At 43.9% G+C, this 11,790-nt stretch overlaps 1 protein-coding gene across 1 annotated transcript; it reads left to right on the forward strand.

The window, feature by feature from the left end:
* The first annotated feature begins 200 nt into the window (after positions 1–200).
* On the forward strand, positions 201–11,790 carry LOC144125274 (cathepsin B-like). The gene is made up of 8 exons (XM_077658521.1): positions 201–355; positions 1,016–1,149; positions 2,073–2,282; positions 7,288–7,403; positions 8,044–8,273; positions 9,621–9,737; positions 11,167–11,295; positions 11,689–11,790. The coding sequence occupies exons 2-8, from the start codon at positions 1,018–1,020 to the stop codon at positions 11,763–11,765; spliced, it is 1,011 nt and encodes a 336-aa protein (XP_077514647.1). The 5' UTR covers positions 201–355; positions 1,016–1,017; the 3' UTR covers positions 11,766–11,790.

Consider the following 11,790-nt stretch of genomic DNA (forward strand, 5'->3'; position numbering starts at 1 on the left):
ACATAGCCACTGGGATGTTTTCTTATCGAAGATCTTGAGAGTATGGTGCATTCGCACGTTATGTGGTCAGCCGGTTCCTCCGTGCACTGACAGCACTTCACTTGTTGGAACAATTTCCGTAGTATACGCAAAGGCCCCTATGGCTTAGGTAAGCGCAAGACAATGGACACGAGTTCAAGCTGTCCTTACGAAGGGTCGACGATATCAATACCATTGTTCATCATGTGATGAGGCTACACCACGAGAACACGTCATAGATAAGATTACCAAACAATTTTTGCGCCTCTCGTTGCTATAAGAGGAGGCGCACTTTCTCTGTCCGACAGGTGGGCGTCTCAGGTCAACCGCAGCTCAGGTAAGCCGCCATTTTTATGCGGTACCCTGTGTTCGTTTTAATTTGAAAGCGACAACAAAAAAGTGCGAACTTTATTGCGCTTCCCTATTGACAATATTCTCTAAAGGGCTAACAAGCTTGTTTTAAACATACATAGTCGTTGTGTTTAATGCGCGTATAAAAGAAGTCTGCAGATTAAAATGGAGGCAGTCCTTGCTTAGAAACGTGCCTGCTGTACTCAGAAAGACAGCATCGTTTTCCTGTGCTTAAACGATATGCAATACAAAAATAGTTTTGCCCCCAAAGTAATGCCTGAGTCTTGGCTTCAAAGGCTCAGTATATTTTTCTATCAAATTTAAATATGCCCTATTTATCAATCGACCCTGCACCATCAAGTAAAGCTTCTGGATTATATGTTCGTTTAACTCTTAAAATTGTTATTTTTTACCTCTTAAAACTGTTATACATCCGTTATTGACGTGCGTACAAGCATGAAAGAGGTTCTAGCTGTACCTACTCGGCTGGCTACTCAATCCACTATGAATTTAAGCGGTGTCACAACTAGAAATAATTTATGTACAGCCTCACACGTTGCACGCTGTGCTACGCGGAACAGGGATGAAATCAAAGGTAGAGTAATGTTTTGACAAATTAATTTCTTTTCCGCTTGATTCCCTGCAGGCATGATGAAGGTCCTCCTCGTGTGTGCGCTTTTCGTGGCGGCGGCACAAAGCCGCCGACTGCACCCACCCCACATGCAGCCGCTGTCCGATGAAATGATTGACTTCATCAACAGGCTGAACACCACATGGAAAGTGAGCCTGCGCGCTTTATTTTTCAAATGTGTCTTATATTAACAATTACATATCCTTTTGGATTGCGTTCATGTCTTAATAAAGGTATCGTGTTACGAGAATCGCATTGATCTTTGTTGAGAGTGAGAAAAACCACCAGAAGAGGATCTAAATTTAGGCGCCTGCGAAGAGAGCGTTTGCAGTTCAATCATATAAAGGCTCTGCGCTTAGGACGAATGTAGATAAAACTTGTTAAATATAGTTGCTGGCAGACGTATCTTTACAGAGGTGTTGTTAGTGGTGCTCCGTAGAGGGGGATCACAATGTGCCGGCTCAACAATATTCCTCAGCGACTCCCAAAAAAGCGCTGTTTGCTCCTTCCATGTGTTTTTTTTTTTTTGTGATCAAAGTGGTCCAAAAGGCGCTTAAGTGGACGAACAAGAGATTTGGAGTGAATGCTACCTGCCAGTGGTACTCGCTAAAGAAGTCTTTCATTAGGATGCAGACAAATACATTTCACGTTCATGCACAATAAACTTTACCGGAACAACAATTCAAAGATGTCTTTGGATGTCTGCGAGACATGATTCTGCCTTCATAGTATAAAAACCGTCTTGAAGAGGGATTCCTCAGTGTGTAGTAACAAATATACAAGTGCAGTGTTCTACTGCTTCTCAGCACGCAGCTGATAAAAGCAATTGCCTCTCGTCTTGCGCTGAAGTTGTTAGTTCAACTTATAAAAAAAAAGTTTTCTACTCTGCATGCCATTGCAGTTACCTTTTTTAAAGGAAACCCAGCTTGAAATCTATGTTTGGGCGTCTGTGGTAGGCGCCAAGACAATTCGGGCATTCGTGCACTGAAAACACATCGAATGTATTTCCTGAAAGGCGGTTGGAGGACGCTGCCGAGAGCTTTATACAATGTTGGGTTGAATTTATTTTCAGGCCGGCAGGAATTTCGCCAAGAACACTCCCTTCAGCTACCTGAAGGGTCTCATGGGTGTACACCCTGACAGCAAGAACTACAGGCTGCCGCTGCACTACCACGAAGAGATCCCCGATGACCTGCCCGAGTCTTTCGACGCCCGCGAGCAATGGTCCCACTGCAGCAGCATCCACGTCATCCGCGACCAGTCGGAGTGCGGATCTTGCTGGGTAAGCGCCTAGAGATAACGGGGCCGACGTTTGTCTCTGCTTATTCTGAAAAAAAAAAAGAAGGGGGATGCGCGGCTTTTTCTAGAGACCAAGACTTAGAATCAGATTAAAGCACATTGAGTTAACGTCATGCCTTAGCGGGCCAGTGTGTCTTGGCTGCCGTTTTCCTGAAGGAACCATTCGGGAACCATTTCCAGGAATTTCGGACAGCTCTCTAGTTCACTTTTTCTTCACCGCAGGGGCACATAACAACAATTAAAGGAAGTAATTTATATTAATACTCGGCGATAGCGAAGGTTCGACATGAGAGCCTCTTTATCTGTGCGACGTAGCGTTGTCACACTCGGACATTTTTTTTTAAATCGCAAACGTGGAATTTATTAAACTATAATAAGCTTCAATGCGCATCAACAATTTATAAAGTTTTAAGGAAAGAGTATGAAGTCCAGTCATTGCCAGGACACTCAGGAGCTATCAACAGCTGAACTACTAACAAATTCTTTACGGGCCACTATCAAATCCATCTCAAGACAAGACACATCCAGGAAACAAAGAACAAGAATGGTCTCAAGGTTTAGCACATCGCTAACAGGGAGCGTCAGTCTGGTTTGAACTCTATCAGGGCATACTCTTTCCTGAATGAAAAATCATTCGGCTGAAATGAAATATTATAGAAACAAGACTCACAAAGCCGGTGACTTCAAAGTGAAATTCCCAATTCGACCACGGCTAGACTTATGCGTGTGCGCGGATGCACTGGCTTATACCCTACAACATGATGTGGAGCAACCGCGTTGTGAACATGCCAATTTCTGGCAAAATTCTACTTCTTTTTCGACAAGCACGGAATTGGAAAATAGATATCTGTCGTGTCTGAAGCCAGGTGAGAAAAAATAACCGGTAGGAGCTGTGGGTTCTTCAAATATCATTTATTTTCCTTCCAAAAGACTCATAATTTTCGTTGTTTCGTAGACGCGCGTTGGGTGAAACTTGAGGACTTTTGAAATAAACAAGGCATCAAGACGCCGCTGCCTTTCACGTGGGGGCAGATAATATCGAACCTTAATCCTGCTGAAAAACAGAGCCCGTTATTGGTACGGTTTGTTAAACTAACAAACGCGACTTCTAGCTTTGGAGGGGCAAAGGCTGCAAGGCTTCAGCGCTTGGTAGGAACTGTCCCTGATATTTATATCAGACCCTGTTAATCAATTGGGCTTTTCGACAGATGTCTTTCCCGGAATATCAGACCATGAAGCGGTGCTCTTTAAAAGCGAATTGATGCGACCAGTAATTGTTCATCAGGAAGGAAAAGCGTTTCGCGACTTTAAGAATGCTCAGGATGAAAGCGTTCTAGATCAGCTTGAACTGACGTATGAATCCTTCGCTAAAAAATACACTGATGGGCGTACAAGTGTGAACGACTTGTGGTTAGAATTCAAAAGTACGGTTCATCAATGTATCAACAAGTACGTGCCGCTTAAACATAAGAAGCTGAAAATGGCGTGTCCCTGGATAACACGCGAGATCATACAGTTAAAACGTCGCGTGAAGCGCTTATCAAGGTCAAGCAATAATGTTGGTGGTGCTTTGCCGGCTCTTCGGGCTGAACTGCGTTCAAAAATAGAATCTTCACGGTACCACTTTTTTAATGTCAAGATGCACAATTTTCTAAAAACTGACCCCCAAAAGTTCTGGAGGCATCTGTCACAGAAAAAAGACCCGGTTAACAAACTTCTCCTTAACAGCACAGTTGTTACCGACTCCCTCTGCTTAGCGACTGCCTTCAATGAGCACTTTTCTTCTGTATTCCTGAGTAACAGCAACTCAGTCTCCGAATCTCGAACTAGCCATTTCAATCTGCCAGACCGAATCATTAACGAGGAGGGTATTGTTTCGGCTCTATTGCAGTTGAACACAAAAAAATCCTCTGGACCAGACGATATTCCTAACGCTTTTCTGTACAGATATGCTGAGTGGTGCGCTAAATACCTTTTCATTATTTTTACTGAAAGTCTCAGGACAGGAGAAATTCCAAACGATTGGAAAACAGCAAAGGTGATACCCATTCACAAATCAGGAGACAAGCTTTGCGTGAAGAATTACAGGTCAATTTCTTTGTTATGTACGTCCAGTAAGGTGTTAGAACATTTTATTTTCAAGCACATAAGTTCATTCCTAGAGGGAAGAGGTTTTTTTATTGAAAGCCAGCACGGGTTTCGGCAAGGCTTGTCGACAGTGACGCAGCTTATTCATATCACAAATGAAATTATGATGTCACTAGACAATAATGGACAGGTAGATTTAATTTTCATTAACTTCGAAAAAGCGTTTGACCGGGTATCGCATGGCAATCTTTTGTTAAAAATAAGGTGGTGGTTAAATAATCGGCAAGTAGTACAATGGTTTGATTCCTAGCTTACACAGCGGCATCAGTTTGTTCAGATATCTGAATCTCACTCCACAAAAGCGCCGGTACTTTCAGGAGTTTCCCAGGGCTCAGTCCTTGGGCCGCTTCTCTTCCTTATTTATTTGAACGACCTGTCCTTCAACTCACACATACGCTGTCGGTTCTTCGCCGACGACTGTGTTATATACCATAGTATCACATCAGTCGAAGACCAGACACTCCTAGCCGAATACTTAACAGCAGTTTCCAGCTGGTGTTGTACTTGGCAAATGGGTATAAACAGTTCCAAATGCGGAAAAATGACAGTAACACGAAAGAAACAACCGCTCCAAGGCACATACAAAATCAATGGCCTTCCGATCAACTCAGTGACTCAGGTGAAATATCTTGGGGTAACCATGACATCTAACCTGAACTGGAGCGTACACATCCAGTCCATTGTCTCAGCAGCGTCCAAAAAACTTCGATTATTAAAGCACCGCCTAAAGCATTGCACGAGCAAAACTAAACTGACAGCATACACATCACTTGTGCGTCCAGTGCTCGAATACGCCGACGCTGTATGGGATCCGAACACAAAAACGGATATAAAAAATCTTGAAGGCGTCCAGAGGAAAGCACTCCGGTTTATTTACCACGCTTATGGTCGGCAGGTCTCGGTGTCTGATTTGCTCAACAGATCTGGGCTTCCCACTCTTGAATCCCGTCGCAAGCAGCACCGACTAAAAATGTTGTTCAATATCATACATAATAAAACAAAACTGAATTTTCAGAGTTACATGCAATACAACAAAACACGCCCCACCCGTAACAAACACGAAAGGACTATCTTGATGCCACGATGCCGAACAAAAGCATATTCTTGTTCCTTCTTTCCACGCACCATTTCCGAATGGAACCGACTGCCAAGCAATATCACCAACCTGGTATCTTCAGAATCCTTCTTGTCTGCTGTTTCGGCTCATGTATCGCAGTAGCGTGTCTAGTACACAGTGTATTTCGGTTTCCTTGTTTTTATTCTGTTCACTTAGCCTGTTTGACGTCGGATGATTTGCCTGTACTTTTTTTTTTGCTTCCCGTTGGTCTTATTGAATTTTGTCCTCGTACTGTAATCGCCCTTTGTCGTTGTTATTTTGTTGTTAGCACTTTGTAATTTTTTTCCTTTGTGCACTCCTGCCTTGACCGCCAAAGGGCAGTAGGCAGTATTTATGAAATAAATAAATAAATAAATTCCTGATAGCGGTGTGCTTAAAAAATGCGAGGTCTCCCGCTGGTATATCTGAAACTTATAGCTGCTGGGCCATTAATTGCTAGAGATGTTCAAGAATATGTAACAGCGAATAATTTATATATCTTACGTGTTTTCTTTGTTTATTAAATCTGATTTATACATGTAAGCCACCCGTTATGTAACACCCCCAATCCCGGGGGCCTTTAAGGTAATAAAGTGAAGTGAAGTGAAGCAGTCACAGGAGCAGCGCCACATGCATAAGGCAGAATTTGTGCTAAATGTGTAACAAATCTGTTAAACACAAGCAGCCCAACAAGCTATGTCTATCTAATGCGTTCCGGCCTTTGAACATTGTGCCGCAAGGTGTACCCTGTAATTCCGGCAGCTGAAATTGTGGATCTTCAGCTTAGCTATATTCCATTTTAAAAAGCTAGTGTTGGAATTGTTGTGGGTTGAAACAGAACAAGCACTTGCCGGTCCATGTGAGTCGAAATAATACGATTTTTTTGCCGGCAGTGAGTGATTACCCGCCAAGTCTGAGTGAGAATGAAATTTGTCAATTTTTTTTTCAACACACTATTGCTTCTAGAGATGGCCCCATAGATCAGTTTTGAATTTCAGTGGAATATGAGAAGAAGAGCAAGATGAACTAAGAACTAAGAGTTCCAGTTCATATTGCTCAACCCTGCGTGTTCTTTAAACCTGCTAGCTGCTCGTGCTTCTGTTTTTGCTTGTTGCAGATGTGCCATCGTGAACACTGCCACACTTAGATTTGAGCCAGAAACAAATGTGTCGTGATGTACCATTATTGAAATCTACAATAACATTACTTCTGGTAGGATACCAGGTTTTACAACAGAGAATGTGAGAATCATTTTTTATTTTCAAGCAACACGACTAGAAACTTTAGGCGCCGATACGATGTGAGGGTTCGATACATCCCTGTATAATGAAACTAATGATACTAATACAGAAACTAATCATGAATTAAAAAAGGAAACTAATTATAAAGGTCAGTTTCATTCATTTGTTTGCAACAGACATTTATGCCAAGCTTTCTATGTGCTTTCGTTCACACAACACAAAATGAAGGGTTCTTCTGTGTTCGTGGCAAGATTGATTTCAATGACATCCTTTATTGGTAACATCACATAGATTGAAGCGTTTTATGTTTAAGAACAACGGTGCAATCCAAAGAAACTTTCAGTCCTCCAATGCATTGGAGGCGTTCATGAAACGTGTCTCTGCGTCCAGTAAATACTTGGGCGGAAACGAATGTCACATGAAATGGTGCTCGTTGCTATATATCAAGTCTCCTGATTGAGAAAGTGTTACCGCTGGGTAAATTCGCCTTTAATACACTGCAGGCTTTTGGAGCCACAGAAGCCATGTCCGACCGAGTGTGTATCCAGACCAAAGGAAGAGTACAGGTGAACATCTCGGCTGAGGACCTCCTCACCTGCTGCGATTCTTGTGGCGCCGGGTGAGATACCATTTGTTTCATTCCAGTTCGGCATTTGCACTCTCCCCTGTTGTTTTTATTATTATTGACTTCATTTAATGCAATTTTCGCATGACATTCTTCTGCCAAACCAGAATCATTGAAACAATGTTATCGATCGTTTACGAAGAGCAGGCGCAATAATTTCCCAGTAAAAATCAGCTAATACCCATACGATAATATTCCGACCTCTGGAGTACCATATTTCTTGCTGTTGCTGTGAGAAATAAACACCACGAAAGACAAGGTATATTTATTACAGCGCAACGAAGAAAACGTGACAATCACAGATTTATTTGGCAATGAATTCGGTTTAAACCGCACCCTTGGGGGCGCAATTTGCTTTCTGTCATTTTTTCTGTTTATTTAAAATGGCTTTTCAAAACCCACTTTATGTCACCGCGGTGCCTCCTTATTAGCCTTAGGCCCACTATCGCTCTTAAGTTTTTGTAGCCCTTTAAGCACACAAAGTTAAAAACCTGCCTTGAAGCAAAACTCTCCTAGTTTACGATCGCTCAAAACATTGATTTGCAAGCACTCTATAATTACCTAGTGAAGTTTTTGTGGATTCACGATTCGTTCACACTTTTGAATATTGCGTTACAAAATTTCCTTTCGTCAGATGCAATGGTGGTTACCCGGCGGCTGCCTGGGAGTTTTACAAGACAGACGGCATCGTCACCGGAGGTCTGTATGGCACCGACGACGGCTGCCAGCCCTACCACTTCGCTCCATGCGAGCACCACACCGTGGGTCCACTCCCCAACTGCACTGGTATCAAGCCGACACCCAAGTGCGTCCACAAATGCCGCAAGGGCTACGAGAAGAGCTACAGTGAAGACAAGCACTACGGTACCTATCCGAACCGAATAGACTAGGTACACAGGGCTGACAGGCTCCTTAATTGCAGTATCTTTTCGGTATATGAAACAGCTCAAACATTCTTTCGATGTAGATTAGAAAATAACTTTTCTCTGATTTGGATGGAACCAATGGCGGCTGAGAAATTGCTGGAGGGCGGATATTACCGGAAATTACAGCGACTTTTCACGCTTTTTTTTTATGTGACCGCAGTGGATGGATCTAATAATAGCCGCCGCGGTGGATCAGTGGTTATGGCGCTTGGCTGCTGACTCGAAAGACGCGGGTTCGATGCCGGCCGCGGTGGCCGAAGTAAATGGAGGCAAAATTGTAGAGGCCCGAGTACTGTGCGATGTCATTGCACGTTAAGGAACCCCAAATGGTCGAGATTTAAATTACGGCGTCTCTCATCACCTGGGTCGCTTTGGGATGTGAAACCGCCCTAAACTATAAACCGAATCCAATAATCGGCACACCTACTCTTGTAGCCTGAGCCAACACTCGAGCCACTAAAACGCTTGCATCCGTTTCCTGCAAGAGAATTCTCTTCAACAGAGCAAAATACTTGCGGAGAAGCTCTGCTGGATCTGTGGAACGAGTCAAAACTCTAGTTGGCGAAGATAAAACTTAGACGAGAAATATAATTCGTAAATCATCGCCAACATTTATGCGCTGCGGCATTCGCGTATAATACGCTAGGATTTTTTTCCACTCAAAAATTTTATCTCCGTATGAAGCACAAATTAGCATTATGAACGATGAAATTTTTTTTCATCGTGAATTTATCGCTGAGTCGATATAAGGTGCGCTTATGTTTCTATGCAGTTTATTTTCTAGTTTCGAAAGAAAATTACATTCACATACTTCGCCTGTTATTACGGGACCTTCATCAAACATAATTACTGACAAAAGTAGCAATCACAGGTACCATTCTTCTCTTCGACAGCATTGCATTCCTCGGTTCTTTGCAAATGATATAATGTTAGGCAGTTATGAGTAAAGAGCCATAAGAAGTGCGCTCTTACTTTAAGGTGGTAAGACAGGTACAGGATGCTCTGCTGATTTCATATCACACAATCTGTTTACGTTAAGCTTAGAGTGAATTCCACAGCAACTGAAAGAGTCACTTAAAACTAAACTAAAGAAGCCGTACAGTCGGTGGCCTTTTTTTCCGAAGGTTTGACAGAGGTAATCGTTCTGCGGTCCTAATGCGTACTTTAGAAAGAAATTATCACAATGTTTAGAACAGATATTGATTTCTAGATCCTGCCTAGGTATAACTGGAAGCATTATCCACAACCTTGCTAACTACTGGTTTTTCTGGCGCTTGTTCTACAGCAAAGAAAGTCTACAGCATCAGTGGTGACGAGACTCAGATTAAAACCGAAATCTTCAAGCACGGACCAGTGGAAGCAGACTTCACTGTCTACGCTGATTTCCTCTTGTACAAAAGCGGTAAGTGCGCATTATTTTTTAACCGCGAAGGTCGTCGGCCACCTAAGCAGGCCTAATTGGTTAGGAGTTTCTCTCCCACCGAGCGGTTGCAGCGGTTGCACCGTGCGGTTGCAAGTGCTCGTTGACATGGAGCTGTCTAGATTTCCTCTGCGCAGACCGCACCGACGTATTCGTGCAAAGGGGCCCTGGTTCCTTGCCATATTCTGCAAAGCAGCAGCGGCGGCGACAGCCAAAGCGCTGCACGCCATGCTGGACGCTTTCTGGACGAAGACTATACGAAAGTCAGGACACCAGAACGAATCCTCGAAAATATTTTACGGGACGTTAATGTTAGGGTTAACTGAAGTGTGGGAAAGTCGTCAGTCTAGTTCTTTCTGCAACTACAAATTCCAAGAAAGTGCAATTTTACGTGTTTCCTAATAGTGCATAATTATATAGGTGCAGTTTAAACTCGCAACCGCCGTGGCGGCTGCTTTAATGCACTCGACTGCTGAGCACAAGGACGTGGGACGAAGAGTCAACCGTGGCGGCAACATTTCGATGGGCACGAAGATGCCCGTGTGTTCTGGGATGTGAGGGCACGTTAACGAACGCTAGGTGGCCGAATTGTATGAGCAGTCGTTCAATACGGCGCCACTTTCTTCGTTCGTCACCCCCCCCCCTTTCCCGCCTTCCTTCACGGTGCAGTTGGGGTGTCTACCCAGGGTGAGACAGTTACTGCGCCTTTCGTTTGCTCATAAGCAGTTTTCGTCACATTCGGATGGAGGCGAAATGTTCTAGACGACTCTATGCAGGGCGATGTCAGTGCTTGTTAAAGAAGCCGGCCAGGTTAGCATCTCCGTGAAACGCGAGCTCAAAGCCTAATAGTACATCGCACGGATCGGATAAACCCTCATTTTGTTCAGACTCTCTGAGACGCATGAAGCTGCACTGGCTAGGTCCCGTTCCGAAATATTGCCAGCTACTCTCTCTGGGAATCCATGTCCGGATCCTCTGCGCAAGCCTCCTTAGGTTGGCTGCCCCCTTAGAGATGCCGGCGCCGCAGGAGCCGTGTTTTTATAATGGGGAAAGTTCCGCTTTGTAGTTGCGGCCGCCGCTTTACAACAAAATATGTGTAATGAAATACAAAGTAGAAAAGTGACAGTGCTCAAGGCAATAGAAGATCGAACGTCTTCTTTCTCTCGTCTCTGCTTCCTATGTCGCGAATTTCGTGACGCGAACTAACGCGCTACCGCTGCCCCCCCCCCCCCCCTATTATGGGTAGTGCCATAAAACAGTGCAAGCAAGAAGCCTGATTTGAACTGGATTCACCCACACGCATGCAGAGTACATGCATGAAACCGGACTTCCGCCACATGCAGTAAATTTGAAGTTGTACGCACTGAAGTCGATACACAGCATGCAACTCCTGCGTTCCACCTTACAACAGGTGTCTACCAGAGACACAGCGATGATCTACTAGGTGGCCACGCCATTCGGATCCTTGGATGGGGCAAGGAGAACGGGGTTCCCTACTGGCTGGTGGCGAACTCCTGGAACGAGGACTGGGGTGACAAAGGTGAGCACTGCTACATGAAGCGGCAGAGTTTTCATATTTGTTACATAGGCTACAGTAAAGCTGTTATGTCATGGGGACATTATCACGGTTTCAGGAATTTTTACTTTCTGCAGACACCATTTGACTTGGTTGCATAGGTCTCAAATTATGCATAAAATAATGGTGTGCTAGAAAGAAAATGCGAGCACGGTTTCGGGTGCTGTATTATGAGAGGGTGTAGACGGGTGCGCATAGGTCTCTCATAAGTTAACCGCTACAGAAACCAATCGTACTTCATTCCGTGCTTCAGAACATATAAAGAATTGCACCTGTGAACGTAGATATAAACGCGTACTACAGCTTATGTTCATTACCAAGCAAAATGCGATGCTGTATTTGCAATATCCTTTGCAGGCTACTTCAAAATCCTGCGTGGTAACGACGAATGCGGCATCGAGGGCGACATCAATGCCGGAATTCCGAAAGAATAAACTGTGTTTTGATATAATCGAAAAA

The sequence above is a fragment of the Amblyomma americanum genome, chromosome 3, assembly GCF_052857255.1.
Source record: "Amblyomma americanum isolate KBUSLIRL-KWMA chromosome 3, ASM5285725v1, whole genome shotgun sequence".
NCBI lineage: Eukaryota > Metazoa > Arthropoda > Arachnida > Ixodida > Ixodidae > Amblyomma > Amblyomma americanum.